Here is a 21,936-nt window from a genome sequence, read left to right as displayed (position 1 = left end):
TCATGAAAGTTCACAGTGATTTGGACAGCCATAACAACCGTTTGAAATTCATTTTAAAAAATCAATGAATAATGTTGATTTGGATTAGAATTTAAAGAGCATTTATCTATCATTGGCCACGACGTCTTTGCAACATTTTTCCGATTCTCTTGTTCTCCAGACAGCGCAGATGTACTTCCACGCACCTCGTCGTGGCGCTCGGTTCTGTGTGAAGTTCTCGAGCGTGCGCACATCCACCTCCACTAACGCACAAAGCGCTTCTGCTCAGGTTACTGTAAATGAGACCTCCAGTCTTACTACAATTACCTGTTTAATGGACTAAATAGCCAGGAGGACCAGAAGCCATAATATGAAGAAACGCTACATGGATATAGGCAGGCTACGGAAAATGAAAAAGATTAAACTCACAGAGAAGATTTCCGAAAGGTATGACACCGCGCGCGATGCTTTGTTATTTTGTTATTGCTCTTATTCGTTTTCACCTGAATAGCTCGCGCTTGGCTCTATAGCGCGCTGAACGGATTGACGCAAACAATAAACAAACAGCATCTCCCGATATGATAACAAATCGGAGTTTAATTTCGAGCCAATGCTCGCTGTGATTTAATGGATGCATACAAGGCCGAATCTATAACATTTCGTATAAAAACAGTGCAGCGGGCCATGTTGCAAACAAAATATTTTAATAACAAAAAATCCTCCAATTGAATTTAGCGTTGCATATTAAGAAATGCTACAGTATTTTTCTTATTTCATGCTCTGGTATTAGTAAACCTATAGCTATTATTAATGTGATTTGATGCATCGTCAGCTAACAAGTAGTCATGTTATTTTTTCTTGACAATACGATGTCTGAAAAACAGACTGACAAGGGCCTCTGACTAGACGATATGCGCGCAGGAATGTCGTTTATGTAAGACATTTTTCTCAGGGATTATTTTGCTGTACCTTAAATTATGCCTATTTATAAATGTAATTGTTGTTACATTTAGTATTTTATCAGGTTCGCTGATTCCAGACTATTGTTTCTAGTGAGGTAAAACACGACAGTGTAGTCTGAACGGACCCCGTCTCTTATTTATAGTGTAGTCATCTGGACAATAGCCTCCTGTGTTTATACGCTTCATAGTGCAATGAACGTGCGCAGATTTCTCCTGAAACGGGTTCTTGTTCTTTAAATAGCCATGGCAACACTGTAGATTCGACGTTTAGGTGCTGATGCAGAAGATGAAATGTTGCCATGGTTACCAAACACAAAGGGATGTGGAGCGCAGAAAGCCTGAACAAAGGAATGGAGCACAATAGACCAAAACATGGATTGTAACGTCTTCAAGAACTTACGTTCTGCGCCTTTACATCTCACTTGTTCATTTCTCCTTTGAAATAGAGAAAATATTTTTGGTCTTTTTGTCAACATGAAGTTATGAAGTTAAGTATAAACACAGAGAACGCGTGTTTTGTAGTTGCATAAGGACTTCTGTTTTGACTTTAGAAAGATGCATTTTTATTTTATATAGTTATCATAATTTTATCTTATTCTTAATTAAAAATAATTCACATAATTGTATCTGTAACATTGATGACACTTTCTTAAAAGTAATTTGAAATGTCCTGTTTTCAGCGCATACTCTGTTCTGAAGTTCATGATCGTCTGGATGCTGGTGCTGTTAGCTGACTTTGTTCTGGAGTTCAGACTGGAATACCTGTGGCCATGTTGGCTCTTTCTAGGGACCGTCTACACCACATTTCACTGTCATGGACTGGTAGGCAATTTTCTGCTCTGCACTTGCAGCTGTATTGTTTGCTTTTAAAATAATAAGAAAATCCTATCTATCATTATACATGTATTTTCTTGCTCCATTTTCTTTTTCATTATGTTGTGTTCCAGCATTTTTTTTCATTTCATATTTCCAAAGAAAAAATAGATATTAAACCAACAAACCTCTGCTTTTCTATTACAGGCCATCTGTGTTGTTTTCGTGTGTGCAGCATTTACCCTGGACTTATTCTGTTTAATTTTTGTACCCTTACACTGGCTGTTTTTTGCAGCCAGCACATATGTCTTACTCAACTATATGTGGCATACAGGTGAGCCCTAACCGCTTTTAATCAGGTTGCCATTTAATTAACACTTACAGAGTCACTGTGCCCTTGGAAGTTTATGGATATACACAATATATATACATTCATTAACATACATACATTATTTATTTGCAGAAAAGGGAATCTGTATGTCAACTGTGACATTATGGATACTCTTAGTGTATATGGAGGCCTCTTTACGGTTGCGGGACCTGAAAAGCCCTCATGCAAATCTGTCCCACCTATTTGCTGCACACTGGTAAGTTCTGATTGGCAATTTATTTTAGAGCTGAATGTAATATGGGGTTTTAAATGAACACAAATTTTACCAGCTGTGTTTCATACTCTAATTTAACACAAGCTATTATTATTTCTTCCAGCATTGGTTATCCACTAGTGTATATGGGATTTGATGCAACATGCTACTTCTCCAGTATGTTTAAACTGCGCACTCAGAAATCAGTTCAGAGTGAGAATGACCTCCACATGGATCTCCTGCAACAATCCCTACCTCCTTACATGCACCTGTACCCAAAATTGTGGATGGAAGGTATGTATAGTTTCTTTTAACGTACCATGTAATATCTTTCTAAAATGTTCAATAATTTAAAGGGATAGTTCACAAAAAAAAGAAAAACCCTCACGTCATTCCAAACCCGTAAGACCTTTGTTCATCTTCAGAAAAACAAATTAAGATTTTTTTGATGAAACGCAAGAATTTTCTGGCCCTGCATAGACAGCAACACAACTGACACGTTCAAGGCCCAGAAAGGTATAGTAAGGACATCATTAAAATAGTCCATGTGTTCAACCATAATATTATGAAGCTAGAATGCTTTTTGTGCGCAAAGAAAACAAAAACTTTATTCAACAATTTCTTATTTTCCGTGTCAGTCTTCGATGCTTGTTCTTATAAATTGCATTAAAAAATAAATAAAAATAATGTGATGAAATTCAAAAATGTAAAATTTTGACAAATGTCTTGTTTAGATCCCAAATATAAGGTGGCCAAATCTAGGCCGACGCAATACCAGTGTCCATCCGATTCCATCACCTCAGAGGACAAACAAAACATGGAAGACTGCCTTCAAATCCACAGACTTCCTGCGAGAACCGAAAGAGACACAAATCCACAAACTCCAGGACCCAAGCACCGTGGAGGTGAACTTCATTTGGACTCTACGTCCATGCTAGAAATGACTGAAAACCTACCTCAGGAGGATCAGAGCAGCAAAGCTCAAAGACCCTCCAAGAGCTCCTTGACTAAAGTGCATCGAGGTTCAGTGAATATCCCTAACAGTAAAGGGGAGAAGAGGCATAAAGCCCCCAAAGCCATCAACACAATAGGGGACTCTACTGAAAGGTGCTCATCAAACATCTCCCTAAGTCCTCCGAACCCACATGCTGAGCAGATGCTGAAGTATGTTTATGCTATTTCATTTGTATATGCACTGATTCAGCTCAAAATTCATATGTTTGCAAAAGTGTAATGGACTGTGGAAGATGGTTAATGAATTTCGAGTACATTTCCACTGTGATCTCCATCTGCTCCACAGGCTGGAACAAGAAATGAGGAAGCTGAAGGTAGAGCTGCAGGCGAGCAGACAGAGCGAGCAGGAGCTGCGCAGTCACATTTGTAATCTGACCAACAGTGAACACAGTCTGCGCCCTGAAGTCTCTCTGCTCAGACATGCAAATGAACTGCTGCAAAACAAGTGAGTCCTCTGATCTCTTCCTATTGGTCTTGGCATTCGTGATCTGGGTTGATGTTAGGTCACGCTGCTTGACGTTTACTGATGTTTGTGTTTATATATAAATCAAACATACTGTATGGGTGTTTCTTAACACTTTAACAGTTTTCTGCCTTTTATGTATGACTCTATTGTTTGACTTTTAAACTTAAACTATGCAAATCCTTCATAAAATATTCAAATCATTTTAATAACTAATCTATTTAAAGCAAAACCTATTTAAATATCTGTGCAAAAATATTTCTATTTAGAACTGTCCCAACATTTCCATCACAACCGCCAAATTTTGTCCCATTAAAGAGTTTTCCCCCAAAAAACGGCATTACCTGCATTCATTAGGAATGCTGCTTCCTTGGATTGTTTTAAGAAACTTCTTAAGACGCATCTTTTTAGTAAAGCTTTTAATTTGTGATTATTTACTGTGATTTTATTTTGATATGATGTAGTTTTGGTTGATTTGTTATTTTGTTTGTACATGTTGTAGCGCTTTGAGTTTAAGAAAGATGAACAAATAAAATGTATTATTATTATAAAAAAATTGAGTGTTCTTGGTTACAAAGAAAAAATTATAAATATCACTTGTGAATATTTTATGTAGTACTTCCAATCAAGCTTATGGGAAAAAGTATTATTTGTGTGTATTTAAAATACATATGAAATTAGACGGTGCCCAAATTGCATTTAGTTGCAGAAACACCCATATATGGAGTTACACCCATACACTATTCTTCAATTTACCCATAAACTAAAGAAATTAATATTTTCAGCAAGGATGCATTCAATTGATCAAAAAAAGACATTTATAATGTTACACAAATCTATATCAAATAAATGCTGTTTTTTTTAACATGATCCTACAAAATTATCAGTTTTGACAAAAATATTAAGCAGTACAACTGTTTTCAAACATTTATGATAATAATAAATATTTCTTGAGCAGCATATCAACTTATTAAAATGATTTCTGATGGATCATGTGACACTGAAAACTGGAGTGATGGCTGCTAAAAATTCAGCTTTGCCATCACAGAAATTAAATATATTAAAATAGAAAACAGTATATGATTTTTGATCACATAAAGGCAGCCTTGCTGAGCATAAGAGACTTCTTTCAACATCATTAAAAAAAATCTCTTGAACAGTATTGTGTATATTACAAATGAATGATGTGCTTAAAAGGTGACTGAAAGCTCATGCTTTTCTTACCGTAAGAAAAATCTAACGCTGTTCCTTTAAATTCTGTGGTGCTCTGCTGTGCAGGATTCAGTGTCTCACAAAATCCAGACAGAAGGACAAACAAAACTGTTCCTTGCTGGAAAAGAAAATCAGAATGGAAACAGAGGCTCGAGTTGCAGTAGAAAAACAACTTGCAGAAGTCAGAGCCCAAAAATCTGATGAAGCAACGATTTTACTTCGGAGCGCATCACACAGGTAATTGTATTAATAAAGCAATAATGCAAGAGGCATACATATGTATATATTAATCTTGTCAATGCGATTTAGAATTTTTGGATTTCAGTCACTAATGATGCTTAATCTGTGTCTTTGAGACTAGGTGTAAATGTCCTGCTTTTTAATTGGCAGTAGAGTTCATAATGCAAAATAGCAATGACAAAATAAACCTGTAAAATGATGTATTTTTTCCATCCATTATAGGCAAGAACACAGTGAAACTCAAATGTTGAGGAAAAAAGCTAAAGATCTAGACTCAGAGTACAAAGAACTACAGCTGGAATATCAGGAGAAAGAAAATCGAATGATAGCTCTAGAGAATGAAGTGGAGGTAAAGGACGCGGTTCGTAGATCTGTTCAGTTACAAACTGCATTGAATAGTTGTGATGTGCTGGATGTTTGTGATTCATAGTTTTATGTTCTTCATGTTTTGACACATGCGGATCTGGTAGCTTTCTGTCTGTGGTGTTCAGCCTGTGGCTCTTTTTTTTTGGTTGGTGTGGGTGAAAGTTTTTGTGCCGAATGCTGATTCTGAGTTTTTTTTCTTTTGTTGTCATTATTTCTTGTTCCTCGCCCAGTTTAAATGCTGTTATTGCCATCTGCTATATAAACCATGCCAAAACAGAAACCACATCTTTCCGAAACTATTATGCAACCTGAGAATTTTTGTATCATGATGAATTTAACAAGCTTTTGAACAATGTTCTTATTTTTTTGGAAAGCATTTTCAATTTTTTGTTTTGTTTTGGAATTGACAGAGTAACGCAAGTATGACCCAAGGGAATTAATCTTTGCTGGACTCACAGATATTTATTAAACTAAATTTGTGCATACAAAATTAGATAATTATTATTAAAAAAATAGTAGACTATTTTTCCACTCACTTAACTGTAGGGGGCTCTAAAGTCACATCAATACACAAAACTACATACAGTTGCTTTAAAGATGAAGGGTGTCATTTCTTTGCCTCTAGTGGCAACCAAATGAACTGCACAAATAATAAATAAATCCCTTGGTACTTTATCGAATGCAAAAAGCAGTGTGTCAAATGAGTTGGATAACCAAAATGGAAGTCAACAGGAACTGAAACTGTTTGGTCACAAACATTCAGCAGAAGAAAGTCACACAGGTTTGAAACGAGGCCGAGTATGATGACAAAATGTTCATTTTTGGCTGAACTATCCCTTTAACCATTTTAGGGTTGAAAGCACAATTATTTGGAACTAGACAGATGGGATCCAAATGTTGACCTGAATCATTCATAATCACCCAAATCTTTCATATCACCTTTATTTTGTTCTGTTCTGCTCTGTTCCTGTCTCATACATGCAATATTCTCCTGCTCCTCCCCAGACCCTCCAGAGGAACAGATGCACAGAGCAGGAAGCGGACGCTTTGCTCTCAGCTCTCTCCTCCTTGCAGGACAAGGCTCAGCATCTAGAGTACAACCTGAGTGCAGAAACCCGCCTCAAGCTAGACCTCTTCTCTGCGCTTGGAGATGCACGCAGACAGCTGGAGATAGCGCAAGGTTCATCTCATTTCAAATTATGCCAGTTATGCATACAAGACCTATATAACAAATTTTTTTTTATCTAGGAACACACAATATATTGGTAACATATAGGCTGGTTTTAGAATCCCTCCCCCCAACTTATATTTATCAGTCTGTTTTAATTTTTTAATGTCTTTCTTTACAGTTAAAATTCTGAAACAAGACCACGAGGTCAAAGAAATGAAGCAGAAGCTTGCTGAAGCAATGGCCGTGGCTCCAGGTATGTCATACATGGCCCCCAGGTCCTCTATGCCTCAGTACCTCAAGTTCTTCAACTCTGAGCACTACATGCTGAATCCCAGAGCGCTCATGTACCAGTGTCTTAAGAAATAAGACCAGCGAGGACAAATCGGACGGGACAGCTTTTGAAGGATTGTTTTGACTCGACATTCCAAACACGAGGGCATCTCTGCCTCAAGGTTTGACCAAAAACTTTGCCTTTTGACAATGCCAACAGCGTCTACGGCTGTGTTTACTGATTTCAGCAGAGACACTGAGGCCTCTTATAGGTGACCTTGCTTTGAGATATTTTCCAGATGAAATCAAAGTTGACTGTAAATACATTGTTGACCAGCGGATGACCATCGAATGCTGAGCAAACCGCTGCAAGCTGTGTAAACAGCAAGATATCAGTATAATAAAAAGTGTGAACTTGATGAGGAGCATAGTGTATCATGAGGACAGGATATCCTGTGTTGGGTTTCAAATGAAGAGGCTCTTCTTCAGCCATGACAATAACAGGCCAATGCCTCACTTGGTCATTCTGTGCCTCATTATTTATGTGAATTCAATTTATATAAGCCAATATCAAACGTAAGTCAGTATGTCAATATTCGAGTGCTTTGTACCGTTTTGTATTCTTTTTACATTACACACGTTACAACAGAAGTGACCCGAAACCCCAAAAAAAAAAAAAAAACGTTTGTAGGTTTCATGTTTCTGAAATTGTTGCCTTTTTTATGTATCAGTGGGATGTTTTTTATGAGAAGTTTATTTTTCTGGCTTGACATTTTTTTTTTTCTTTTCCTAAACCAAAATGAAATAATGGTTTAATTTTGTAATTCTACTTGTTGGTCTGCATGCCAATTTATGTAAATTGATTGTTTTGAGGAAAAAAAAGAAGAAAAAAAAAGAAAAGATTTTGATGTCTAATTGTGCATTTGTGCAAGGGCTGTTTTCTTCCAATAATTCTGGAAGCAGTAATAAAGTCACTTTCAATTACAATCTTGTATTCTTTTCCACATGACTTTCTGATACAAAAGAGACTTAAAAGTTCTGTCATTTACTCACTCCCCCCCTCCACTTTTTTTTACCAAACATATATGAAGTCAAAGCCAATGCAGTTTAGTGTCATCCACTAACTTTACTGTATGGACAGTATTCCACAGAAGAAAAATAAGTCACACGGGTTTAGAATGGCATGATGAATAAAAAAAAAAATGACAGAATTTTGCTTTTTGAGTGAACTATTCCTTTTAATATTGTACTTAGGAGCTGAAATGAAACAGACAAATAATAGAAGTACTCAGTATCTCATCTTTATATCAATGAATGTTGCAAATTGAAAAGATTGAACAGAGTAAAAGCGGTTATGAGTTTGTGAATGTTTTGCACGAGACAAACTAGGCAATTCAATATGATTGTGGGCAATAGTTTCCTCCCGTTAGACAGATCAAACCGAGAGAGGGATTGATACAAAGCATGTTGTTTCTTTCAAAAAACAACTACAGAATGAATCATCCATTTAAAATTGTTCTAATTTGTCACTGCTGGTCTGCATTAACAAAAAAAACATTGTTTTTTGTGTGCTTTTCAACGTTTCGGGTACTATTTCCACTCCGCTGTCCGATATCTGAAGCAATTTGCAATTCGAACCATTATATAATTAAAAAGAAACAAGCAACACAATTATCGATCAGAAGAAAACGAGTATTTCTTAGTTGTTAAACTGCATTTCATGCATAATTTCAAATTAGCCGCTTGTAACAGATGTTGATGTACCATCGAGGTGAATATGAAATTTATTGCCATCAACAAAACAAATCAGTGCAAACTGCTCATTTGGGCTGAAATGATGCTGCCCAAAAAAATGTTTTGATATACTGCAAATATGCCAAAAAATTATTACAGTATACTAGCATGCAGACCAGTTGACAAAGAAAACAACACTACAGGATCTGCTCAATGAAAATAGGAATAATACAATATTTGTCAGTCTATGGGTCTTCTGAACATGGATTGATTGTGTCTGTTGAAGGCACATTTTAACACGTCTGGTGCACTGGAGAACGTTTCTTTATACTGAAACTCATAACTGTGTCACATACAGAGAAAATAGACAAGTCAAATCAAGTGCCCTTCACTTAGAAACCATTAAAATGAAAACGTACAGCATACATTCACAGGTAATGAAGGAAAAAAAAACAACTGTCGCCACAATGAAAGTGAAACACGCTTCAAGATAGACCATACACGTATAGATAAATAATCTGTTTGCTTTCTTCATTGTTTCGAGAACCCCTTTCCTTTCACAGTCGTCGTAGATCTTGCATTGCAGACCAAAGTTAACCACGATTAATGTGTGCCTTAAAAGGTACAAAGACAATGTTATTTGGTAATCTCAAAATAACACCGTAACGCATTCCTCTTACAGTAAAAAAGAATAAATGAATGATTGATAGGGCGAATAAAAGATCATGAAATATGCATGTGATGTGCCTAAAAAAACAAAAAAGATTTGCTAAAGTGCGAACCAGAAGTAACCCATTCCACACATACTGTAAGCAAAAACGTTCAAAAATACAGCTCATAATACTGATTTAAATAATAAGAGTCATTTTTTCTTCTTTTAAAACAGAGAAGCAGACTGCTACACTGACAGAATAAATGTACACGGGAACCACCAGCCAACACTTTTCCACCACCTAAAGCCGTGTGAAGAACAGAGCGCAGGGGTGCTTTTCTTTCTGAGGCTCAGTTCGAGGCGTTCTGATCCCTCCCTACAAAACTCACACATGATCCTCTGAGTGATGAAGCGCTAGAGTCCCGTCCCGTGCATGAAGATAAAGGGTGGTGGAGAGGAGCTCTGCTATGAGGAAACGGTTACAGGATTCAGAGAGCCGTTACGGCTGTAGAATCTAGAGAACGCCTCCTCCAGCACAGTAGTGAGACGTGGCTGATCCCCCTTGACAGAGCCAGAAAAATAAATAAATTAAAACAAGTTTAAAACAAAGTGGCATCAGGAAATGAAGGAAAAAAAATGTATATATTTTTTATTTATTTAAATACTAAATAAATAAATAAATTGACTGAATTAACTACTGGGCAGGATCAGGTATTAAATGCAGAGAGAGATGAGATATGTTACACAGATGGTACAGCAGTATTCCTTACAAAAGTGCCAAAAAGATGAACCGAGAGAATTCCTTGCTTATAGTCGAGAAAAAGCATGAATTGCTCATTAAGACTGGAGGGAAAACCTCTTTAAAATGAAGAAAACTGGCTGTGAACTGCAGTAAATAGTTGTAATGGAACTACCTAACAAAAGACCATGATGGTACAGATGAAAAAGCTGCCGCATGGTAATTTGCACAAGCGTTATAGTGCCAAGCTCTATTGTGGTATTCTCTGTGAGAGGTCTGGCCCTGATTTGTGCATAAACAGAGAAAGTTTTCATGTCTGTTTTTTTAGTACATCTCATCCACTGACTCTACTCTGTGTACTGTTCTTCTGATTAGCTCACATTGTCTTAGCTCTTTTCTTACGCTTCCAGGAATCAGCCACAGCTGATCTAAACATTTCCTCAAGCAACTGAATTATTGATTGGAAACATTTTATGAATGCTGGCACTAACTAGTGCTTCATAAATTTGAACCTGGTGACAAATGTTTAAAAATAAGTCCAGACCATTGTGTGATCTCACCAATACTGGGTAAACACAGTAACCATGCCAACAATAAAACTTCCCTTAAAAGTTTTTTGAACGACATATCTATTCTCAGACTCCATTATCTTTAAATCATTCCTGTGGCAGATGAGTTAAGCTCCATTATATTCAGATTCATAGTCTAAGAGACACTATTTCCGTCATTAACGACATATTAAACTACACTACCATTCAAAAGTTTGGGGTCTGAAAGGTTTTTTAATGTTGTTGAAAGAAGTCTTTTATGCTCACCAAGGCTGCAATTATTGATCTGCAGCTCAGTTAAAAAAAAAAAAAAGGTAATATTGTAAAATATTACTATTTAAAATGTAACAATTTTCAGCATCATGTAAAATCATGTAAATATGCTGATTTGCTGGTAAAAAAAAAAAAAAAAACATTTCTCATTATTAGCAATGTTGAAATCAATTGTCCACCAAGGGCTGGGCGATATGGCAAAAAAATTAAATCTTGATTTTTTTTTCAGAACGTCTGACCAACTCTCAATTTTTCCGCTTTTAACCTAGTCAACTTGAAAATGTAACAACACGATTCAAGTAACGTTTTCTTTATTAACTCTCTAGTTAAAGAAAATTCTGTTCCATGTGCACCACACATCAACATGATGTAAATGTTAAACAAAACACTTATTAAATAGCTTTGCAGAAAAGATGCATGAACTACAACTACATCTTGTACAAATGTGTCTTATACATTTGTTTAGAAATAATACAAAAGGAAAATGCTTTAAAAAAAATTCTTAAAAGTGAAGGAAATTCAAATTCAAAATGACTGAAGGTATAACAGTCGAACTATATTATCTATAAACATTTATTAACTATAAATGTTCTATAAACAGCAGCTTGTCACCATGATGCAAACATGAAATATCAGACATACAGTAGTAGTTATTAACAGGTTTTGTATTAATGCGCTGCTTTTCCATTGTTTTATTCTATGTAAACATGGACGCATTTGACTGTTGCAGCATCTCAAGAATGAAACGGCATTCTAAAAACACGGTGCTCTAGTTAAAAGAAGTTCTTGCATTTTTTCCTATTCCACTGCTCACGTCACATCTGGTCAACACGAAAGTGCATCCTGTGCGAATGGCACCTAGCGATACATTCTATTTCTGGTCCTTCACAGAGCGCGTCACGTGAATGGTTAATTACGTACACAGACAAGCAGGTGGATCATTCTGTTCTCTTTACAGTTATCTTTGGCATAAAGTGTCTAGTAATATTTCTATTCAAATCGTAATTCCTCGATTTATAAAAAATAAAATAGTGGAAAAATTTTAATTAAATTAGAATTCGCTCAGCCCTATGTCTGCCTTAATATTACTGTGGTGATTTGACACAGTCATACATTTTATTTTGATGAATAGAAAGAAAGGAACTGCCTTAATCTGAAACTGAAATCTATTGTAACATGACATCTTTACTGTAACTTCTAAAAAAATGTATATAAAAAAAAAAAGATGGTAGTGTATATTAAATCTGGAGTTAAACATCTTACCTCGCTAATGAAGCCAAGCTGGACCAGTTCCACGGCCAACTCCTGTACATTCTCATCTAAAACAGAACACATTCTTAAGTATCAACAATACTCTGTTGTCGCAACAAGTCAACATGCTGGAGGTGGAAAAAAAAAAAAAGTGCCATATGTTAACAGTCACAATTCTAATCTGAACTTGATGCACTGAAGTGTATCTGCTCAACTCAAGTTTTTGAAGTAGTATCAGAATTATTCATAATTCACAAATAAGAACAAAAACAAGAACATTAGAGCAGAAACATACAGTGGTGTGAAAAAGTGTTAGCCGTCTTCCTGAATTTATTTTTTTTGCATGTTTGTCACACTTTAATGTTTCAGATCAAACTAATTTAAATATTAATCAAAGATAACACAAGTAAACACAACATGCAGTTTTTGAATGAAGTTTTTTATTATGAAGGGAAAACAAAATCCAAACCCACATGGCCCTGTGTGAAAAAGTGCTTGCCCCCTAAACCTAATAACTGGTTGGGCCACCCTTAGCAGCAACAACTGCAATCAAGCGTTTGCGATAACTTGCAATGAGTCTGTTACAGCGCTGTGGATGAATTTTGACCCACTCGTCTTGGTAGAATTGTTGTAATTCAGCCACATTGGAGGGTTTGAGCATGAACCGCCTTTTTAAGGTCATGCCACAGCATCTCAATAGGATTCAGGTCAGGACTTTGACTAGGCCACTCCAAAGTCTTCATTTTGTTTTTCTTCAGCCATTCAGAGGTGGATTTGCTGGTGTGTTTTGGATCATTGTCCTGCTGCAGAACCCAAGTTCGCTTCAGCTTGAGGTCACGAACAGATGGCCAGACATTTTCCTTCAGGATTTTTTGGTAGACAGCTGAATTCATGGTTCCATTTATCACAGCAAGTCTTCCAGGTCCTGAAGCAGCAAAACAGCCCCAGACCATCACACTACCACCACCATATTTTACTGTTGGTATGATGTTCTTTTTCTGAAATGCTGTGTTACTTTTACGCCAGATGTAATGGGACACACACCTTCCAAAAAGTTCAACTTTTGTCTCGTCAGTCCACAGAGTATTTTCCCAAAAGTCTTGGGGATCATAGAGATGTTTTCTGGCAAATCTGAGACGAGCCTTTATGTTCTTTTTGCTCAGCAGCGGTTTTCGTCTTGGAACTCTGCCAGGCAGGCCATTTTTGCCCAGTCTCTTTCTTATGGTGGAGTCATGAACTCTGACCTTAACTGAGGCAAGTGAGGCCTGCAGTTCTTTAGATGTTGTTGTGGGGTCTTTTGTGACCTCTCAGATGAATCGTCGCTGCGCTCTTGGGGTAATTTTGGTCGGCCAACCACCCCGGGAAGGTTCACCACTGTTCCATGTTTTCGCCATTTGTGGATAATGGCTCTCACTGTGGTTCGCTGGAGTCCCAAAGCTTTAGAAATGGCTTTATAACCTTTTCCAGACTGATAGATCTCAATTACTTTCTCATTTGTTCCTGAATATCTTTGGATCTCAACATGATGTGCAAACACTTTTTCACACAGGGCCATGTGGGTTTGGAGTTTGTTTTCCTTTAAAAAAAAAAAACCCCTTCATTTAAAAACTGCATGTTGTGTTTACTTGTGTTATCTTTGATTAATATTTACATTTGTTTGATGATCTGAAACATTCAAGTGTGACAAACATGCAAAAAAAAAAAAAAAATCAGGTAGGGGGCTGACACTTTTTCACACCACTGTATAATGCAGGTACACAAATTTGATTGAAAGCAAATGGTCATTGTAAATTGCTTAACAGATTCTTGCATTTTTGTGGTAGTAATTAGCATCTATGTTGGATTAAATCAGATGTTTATTCAGGTAGCTCTAGCTATAAACATGTTGACAGTTCAACTAACTCAGCAAGCTTCTTGATTCTGAGCAACTTGACTTGAGACAAAACCGACTGAGTTGATGCCCATTATAGCTGCGTCTCTTGGAGCTGAGAATGCAACGCATACTCATGCTTCATTCTGACACATTTCAGAACACAACGGCATGTGAAATCAAGCTATGCAGCTGGAAGCGTTTACATGCTTGTGTAGTGTGTTTGGGGCCTGATAAAGTACTCACTTGGTGCCAAATCACAACTCAAGTGTCGGTTCAGCTTATCTTCCAGTTTTAGCAATAAGGTCAGCTATAAAAAGAGCAGAGGAGATATAAAACACAGAATTATCGTCTAACTTCAATGCCATTACAGCAATAAACAGGAAAAAGGCTTACATGATGTTTTGCTCCTTCTTCCACAGGCTCGATGTTGCACTGCATTTGCACAACCTTAAAGGAGAGACATTATGTTTAACACAAACATATGATGCTAAATGACTGCAAATCCTGTTGACTTTGACTGTAACCACCCATCTAGGTTTGCCTGAGAGGGAAGTAGTAATACGCCACACAGAGACAGCCTGATCGACAGCGGGGGAAGGTGAGAAAACTCTCTGAAATTCTTAATCATTGATAGTCGGTCACTGTCTCTTAAATCAGTCCATTTCTCACCTTCCTGGTCTCCAGCTCTGCAGGCTCAGGCGTAGGCGTTTTGACAGAGGGTGGCACGATGGGGGACTTGACAGCCTCTTGCTGAGGCTGCTGTGGGCAGGGCACGCCGAAGGCAGTCAGTGGATAGATCCCGTTCCTACATCACGAGAACCAAGAGCACGTCGATATTATATTTGTGCTTGTTTGAACATTGTGCCTGCTTTCTTAACATTTGAATCTGGCCCAACTCATTTCTTTTTTTTTTTTTTTTTAATTGGTAAGATTAAAATTTTTTTTTTTTTTTTTTTTTTAGCTTACCTCACATCTTCAAGAAACTTGTCAAGCTCCAAAGCAGGAAACTGTGAGAGTCTTATGGAAAAAGAGACAGGATTACAGAAGCCATTTACGTGGCATGACAGCTTATTTGAAACCTAAATCCAAACACAAGGCACAAATTAAATCACAGGAGGAGACTCACTTTAGTTGGAACTCTTTCCTTTCCATAATGACCTGGTTGGGGTCCATGTTCTTGGTAATTTCCTCTAAAGCATTTTCAGGGATCATGTCTAAACCCCAAAAGGGAAAATGGTTTCAATGCGTTTTGTTTCATTGTATTCCATTCATGAAGATGACATTAAATGAAATGTCTGAATGATAATGAGTTTAGCACATGACTCACGCTGGTGACTGACGATACAGTGTGCAGCCAATAGTTTCAAAAGAGGCACTTCAAACAGAGCTTGATGGAAAAGCAGCTCTCTGGCTGTGGGCCTCTTACTGGGGTCCACCTCCAGACACTTCTGAATAAACTCCTAAAACACACACACACAGAGAAACATGACACTTCACATCCATTAGTACATGCGTATTAAGAATAACATTATTATGTTGAAAAGTTGATCGGCTCTCACAGACACAGTCACCAATGGGGGTGTGTGGAAAAAAAATAATGGTTACAATATTTAACCATAAATTCTTGAAGGGAGGAGGGAACCATTTCAGGTGGTCGGGTGCTGTGTTATGCTACTATATGCCTAATTCTTCATATTTCAGAAATACTGAAACACTCAGATTTACTGGTAGATATTTGTGATTGTTATTAAAGATTAGTTGGACACATGCAATACATCATACTAGTGTGGGGGGAAACCATCTAACTGAATTTGCAAATCATTTTATTTTTAATCTGAAAAGCCTGTTGAGATGCATATTCCACATGCATCTCATCTTACACAATTTTTCAATCATTCAATTGTGAATAAAAAAAACTACTGTACAACTTCCACTACCATGTAGGTTTGAGTCCATAATTCAGGATAATTCAAAGAATGGATTAAATAGATTTTAAAAAACATGACATTTATAATGTTACAAAAAAAAAATGGTTTCATATAAATATGGTTCTTCTGAACGTTCTAGTAATCAAAAATCCTGAAAAAAAAAAGTAAAAATTAAGTTCACAAAAAAAAAGTGTTTTCATAAAAATTATTAAGCTGCAGAAGTGTTTTCAATAACGATAATAATAAATGTTTCTTGAGTAGCAAATAAGGATATTAGAATAATTTCTGAAGGATCATGTAACACTGCAGACTGGAGTAATGGCTGCTGAATAATTTCAAAAGAGAAAAGTAGTTTTTTATATTATAATAATATTTCACAACATTTAAACGTTTACAGTATTTTTTAAAACAAATAAATGCAGCCTTGCTGAGAGTAAAAGTCTGGCCAATCTATACTCACTCTCTGCAGTGGGTCCTCCAGAGACTGGATGGCACTATTAATGGCTTCTTGTGACACATATGAGGACTCTCCATTACTTTGGATTTCCAGCACAGCCATCTAAAACAGTGGGGAGAAAATCCTGAATCACTGGTCTGGTCAGTCCGATACCCTGATGAATGATCCACAAACAGCACTCACCTCTAAGGCGCACATTCCAAAGGAATAGATGTCCACGGCTGTAGTGACATTGGCAACAGCTGAAGTGGATGAAGGAAAAAAAGCAAATTGTACAAAGCCATTTTTTACCTAACAAGTGCACTAAAACAAAACTGAGGAATGGCTTTTAAAACCTTGTTTTACCTGCATACTCTGGAGCAAAAAAGTGCAAACTCTTCTGTTCCTCCCGACATGTTTTCACATGGTTATTAATGGTGTCTGGGGCCACTACAAAAAAAGACAGAAACATCAGCAACAACAATAAAATGTGTAACATTTAAACAGTCATACACAACAGTGTTCTTCATCCCACCTGAGCCAATTTTGATGAGTCCATTGTGCTGTATGAAAATGGTGTCACAGGTCAGGTTCCCGTGGATAATGGGAGGTTCACATGAATGCAGATAGCTGAAGGAAGAACGGTGAGAAATGTGAGTGTAATAGGAGCTCTCCAGGAGACTTATAGCGGAACATCAAAACAAAAAGAAATGGATAGCTATAAAAGTCACAGGAAACATTCCAGTAACCAATGAGGAATTTTGGTCAACATTTCCAATTATATCTCCACATTACTGGTATTTGGGGGAAAACAAAGTGATAGAGAAAAGTACACACACCTTAAGGCAGATAATATCTGAGTGCACCAGCGTTTCCATGCCTAGAAGAGTCCCAGAGAGAGTTAATGGCATTGAGAAGACAAAACAGCATCTGATGTTATACTACAGCAGGTTACTTCATTAAGCCCAACTAAGTAAATAGTACATTTTGTTTTTACGATGTCCTATATTTGAAATTACTAATACTGTACCAAAACGCTACTAGCAAACAGTACTCTCTCTCTCTCTAAAAAAAATATCATTCAGAGTTTTAAACAAATCTGAGTTGGGCCATAAAGATCAACTATGACTAACATTCAAGCACGTAATTTAAGACAAAAGATATGTATTAGTCTGCAGTGCATTATTTCTTAACAGCTTTTCAGTCTATTTATATGAATAGACAGAGCAGCAATATTAAGCTACCTTTTCATTCATTGTCTTATGATTCTTCTTTGTCTTCTTTAGAAACTGCTTCAGACTCCCAGAAGACATGTACTCAGTGATGAAAATTACCTGAAGGGGGGTGACAAAAAATTATTAAACACCAAAAATGGGACATTTTTAATATTTTTGTTGTTGCATTTCATACCCTGGCTCTGTTCTCCTTCACATCTGCCCAGTACTTGTGAAACTTTACTATATTCACATGTTCCAGCTGGATGAGGTTATCAAACACCGCCTTGACTTTTTCCTGAGAAATATAAAAAGAAAATTAGATTAATTTAACCCTGAGGGAGCGGTTTGACAAAAAGATGTAACATAACGTCTTGACTTTGAGAGGAACGGGTTATTATAATAAAATACTGAACTCTCACTTTGTTATTTCATTATGCGACAACAACAAACTTATTTAAAGATCAAGAGAAAAACTCCATTGCTTTTTATGGCTGGACTCACTGGACTAGTCACATGTGTTTATAGGAAATGCAATCAGCAGTGTAGACGCCGGCAAAGCCTGTCAAAACGTAACCTCTAAAATTACTTATTGAATTCCACAAAGAGTGTCTGCCAAGCAGAGCGGAGCGCAGCATGTGGATGGGCCAAACAGATGGCTGTCCACGACTCTATGCCAGGCATTAATGAATCGAGTTTGATTAAAAGCGCTCACAGGCAATGACAGAGCAAAGTATGCTATATTAGAAAGAGAAAAATGACCTTTTAAATATTTCAACACCTAAGAGATAGTTACATAACCACAGAGAATGCTTTTCTTACAATACTTTTCATAAGTAGCTGAAGTCTCTGAGCGAGACTGCTGTTTCTGTAAAGGCTTGGCAGCAAACAGGTCGGACAACTTTATGTAAGGAGCTTACACCCAAGAAATGAAGGTAAACACTCATTCTGTGAAGCAATCAAGCTGTCCTAACACTCATAGTTAAATACTCATTGGTATTGCTAATTCAAAGCTTAACATGTTAGTAAGCAAGAACACAGGAAGCAGTACAGTTGAATCTGTGGCTATGTATGGAGATAATAATCACCGGTGAACTTTCACACCAGAACGCTCACATCACGTGTTTAAATAAACATTCATCAGCAAACTATCAGTTCATTCATACCACTTACAACTAAGATTCCTTAAAATCAACATAATATCAAAACTGACCCTATTTACTTTAATGCGTGTTCCTTATAAATAAGCTTTTTTTTTCTTCTAAATCTTCCCAAGCCTGCGTATTTAATCAAAAAATACAGTAAAGACTTTAATATTCTGAAATATTACAATTTAAAATAAATTTTCAGCAGCCATTCAGTCACATGAGCCTTTAAAACATACTAAAACATACTAGCATGCTGATTTAATGTTCAAGAAAAAAAAAACTAATTATTATCAAAGTTTTCAACCATTGTGCTGCTTAACATGTTAGTGGAAACCATGGAACTTTTTCAGTATTCTTTGATGAATAGAGTGCAAAATAACAATTTATTTCAAACAGAAATCTTTTATAATCGTCTTTACTGTCAGCTTTGATCAATTGAATGAATCCATGCTGAATACAATGGATACATAAAAAAATCATTTTGACACTAGACTATGTAATCCTCATCTGAAACAACTTTCTATCACAATGACATTACTTAGGTGCATTTAGGTACTATTGGACATTGTTAAAATAGATATGAAAGCAGGTTTTAGCAAACTTGCATTCAATCTGATTCCAATCTGGTATGTAACTGATGCATAAAATCAAGTCACACCCTACATTTTTTTTTAATGAATGTCATTGAAGTTTCAGCTGTTATTTCAGATAGAAGTCAGACTCAGTAGACTTCACTGCAAACCTTTCTCACAGAAACAACAAAGCAGGCACAAAATTAGTAGTTTTACCTCTTGTAGTTTGAAATTCTTCCTTTCAGAAAACATGACCTCATTCCACACCACCTCCACACCTTCCTCGGTGTCCATGGCAAGATAAGCATTGTCGATACCTGGGACGTTGCGCTGGTTAACCTGTTGAGGCCCATTATCATTATCAGTGAATAATTTCTTAAATTTTGTTCCATTCTTTACACAAAGCTATCGAAAGACTTGGAATGTACCTCTTCTCTCCGTTTCTGCCAGCGTCCACAGGGGCTTTCCTCCAGAATCTCAGATTCATCTTCGCTCTCCTCCTCCTCATCCTCAGTTGCAGGTGGTGCAGGCTGTGATACTGTGGACACCGGAGGAGACACCGATGAAACCCCCTGGCCGGTAGGTGGCGAGGCTGTGGACTCAGACTTCGTGTCCATAGCGGATGCAGGGGCAGGTGTGGCACTCTGCTTTCCTTCTTCTGACATCACTGACTGATAGCTGACAGCCCTGTCCTGAACCGTCAAACAGAAGACGACTGGCTGACTCACACCCCAAAGGCAGGAGGCAGAGAGCTGCAAAATCCAGAGTGATTCATCACAAAGAGTATAAATAGTAGTCATAAACAGCATATATATTCAAGATCAAAACTAAACATTACTTTTAATAAATGAAATAAATTGTCACAGCTTTTTTCCTCCTTCAGCCAGTATCTCGTAAAGACTGCAATCACAAAGCTAGCTATTACAATATTTAATTAATTTGTTAGTTTTTTCCCTTTTATTGTTTTGTTGATTTTTCTGATAGTTTTCTGTGACATGAAAATTAATGAAGATAACTAAACAAAATACTGGTAAAGTGAGCCATACATTACACCTCTCAGGTTAACTGTTATATCCCCATGTAAATTATGGATTTTTAATGTGCCCAAATCTCAAATGAAAGGGAACCAGCAAACACTACAATCCTTCAAATGAAGGATAAATCTAAACAGCAGAAACTGAACTGAATCATTTCAACAGTCAACTGTGTCCGTTTCAATTAAAACTAACGTCATTTTGACCTCCAAAACTGTACAAGACTGTAGCAGCTGCTGAGGCATGAACAGACACAAGCTCATTTCTCTCTCCTTATAGTCCTGTCCTCAACTCAACCCAGGCCTCAGTGTATATCCAAGCATTCAGAACATACTACGCCGACTATCCCACCTCACTGATAAGAAACAAACACAACACACTGCTCTCCACCAAATAAACTGCAATGTTGATTATCTTACTTTATTCTATCCTGAGATGAGCGGCGTCGCCAGCTCGCCGGAAGTAGCTAGTCGGAGGAAGTTGAGGACACAGGGGAGGAAAATCTTCAGACAAGGAGGGAAAAATGATAAATCCTCAAACAATATGAGTCCGTGTAGGGGTGTATCTGTCGAGAGGCGAGTTAGTGGTCCACAGAAATGTCAAGATATGCAATGACTGTTCAATTTCCCCTTTGCCGACTTGCAAGTGAGAAGCTAGCAGCGCAGCTCCGCGGCCTCCGGAGCCTTCGCGATTGTTATATCTGAGAAATAGACTTCCTTGGACGATATGCTAAATGTTAAATACAATAATCAAAATTTCAAAACTTTCCGGTCAGCAAAATCAGCTAAAACAGAAACAAATATTACTAGCTGTCTGTCAGATCTGGTGCTTTAGTCAGATAGCCGCGGATGCTACACTCCCGGATATTAGCGTTCTTCACTGAAGTCCTCACAGAAAGAGCTGTTTCTCCCGTAACACTTAAATATTACGACACGAATGGATTCAAACTAATTAAACAAAAGCTACAAGTAAATGGCGACAGCTCTGAGTTTTTTGGTGCGCTGTTGCTTACTCCTGTATGAACCGCTCTGTGGTTTATATATAAAGCGAGTGTAAAGCTGGACCAGGTTTAAACAGCGCCATCTGCTGGATCACGTCATCCCGACACCTTCACAGCTCGATGACCGATGGGGAGAAATAACAGCCTTTGTATATTAATTCACTACATATGGAGAGAGGTTATTAAATATTATGTATATTATATGATACGTTTGGCCTATTTACGCTTAGCTTACATGGATATGATTGTACAAAAGAACACCTCTAAATACATTTTGTATAAAGCAACTTCTATGTCTTATAGAGAATGGCCGCGTCGGATTCCGCCATGTTTTAGGTCACGCTCAGGAGCACACAGTGCAAACTCATGCAAATCACCACAGAAAAAAGACCGTTTACTATTAATATTTTTTGAAAAACATCTTACATACTCTTAGAATAAAATGGACCAATATCTAAAT

The 21,936-nt window shown here is 37.1% G+C and overlaps 1 protein-coding gene and 1 pseudogene across 2 annotated transcripts; one reads left to right on the top strand and one right to left on the bottom strand.

Moving 5' to 3' along the window:
* Positions 1–165: 165 nt before the first annotated feature.
* LOC306880203 (macoilin-like) lies at positions 166–8,059 on the top strand. The gene is made up of 11 exons (XM_079433565.1): positions 166–426; positions 1,622–1,763; positions 1,962–2,088; positions 2,218–2,341; positions 2,463–2,632; positions 3,073–3,502; positions 3,639–3,797; positions 5,094–5,264; positions 5,490–5,616; positions 6,639–6,813; positions 6,983–8,059. The coding sequence occupies exons 1-11, from the start codon at positions 350–352 to the stop codon at positions 7,168–7,170; spliced, it is 1,890 nt and encodes a 629-aa protein (XP_079289691.1). The 5' UTR covers positions 166–349; the 3' UTR covers positions 7,171–8,059.
* Positions 8,060–8,183: 124 nt separating this feature from the next.
* On the bottom strand, positions 8,184–21,530 carry LOC306880204 (nuclear receptor-binding protein-like; annotated as a pseudogene). Its single transcript, XR_013785884.1, has 17 exons — positions 20,896–21,530; positions 19,871–20,194; positions 19,659–19,781; positions 17,919–18,020; positions 17,753–17,842; positions 17,348–17,388; positions 16,875–17,138; positions 16,713–16,771; positions 16,533–16,631; positions 15,472–15,604; positions 15,271–15,358; positions 15,111–15,161; positions 14,814–14,949; positions 14,538–14,591; positions 14,388–14,451; positions 12,284–12,339; positions 8,184–10,021 (listed from the first exon to the last, which is right to left on the bottom strand). The product of XR_013785884.1 is annotated as a nuclear receptor-binding protein-like (transcript).
* Positions 21,531–21,936: the final 406 nt, after the last annotated feature.

This window comes from Barbus barbus (assembly GCF_936440315.1).
Source record: "Barbus barbus genome assembly, chromosome: 14".
Lineage (NCBI taxonomy): Eukaryota > Metazoa > Chordata > Actinopteri > Cypriniformes > Cyprinidae > Barbus > Barbus barbus.
Note: the sequence above shows the minus strand (reverse complement) of the source record. Positions and strands in the feature narration are given on the sequence as shown.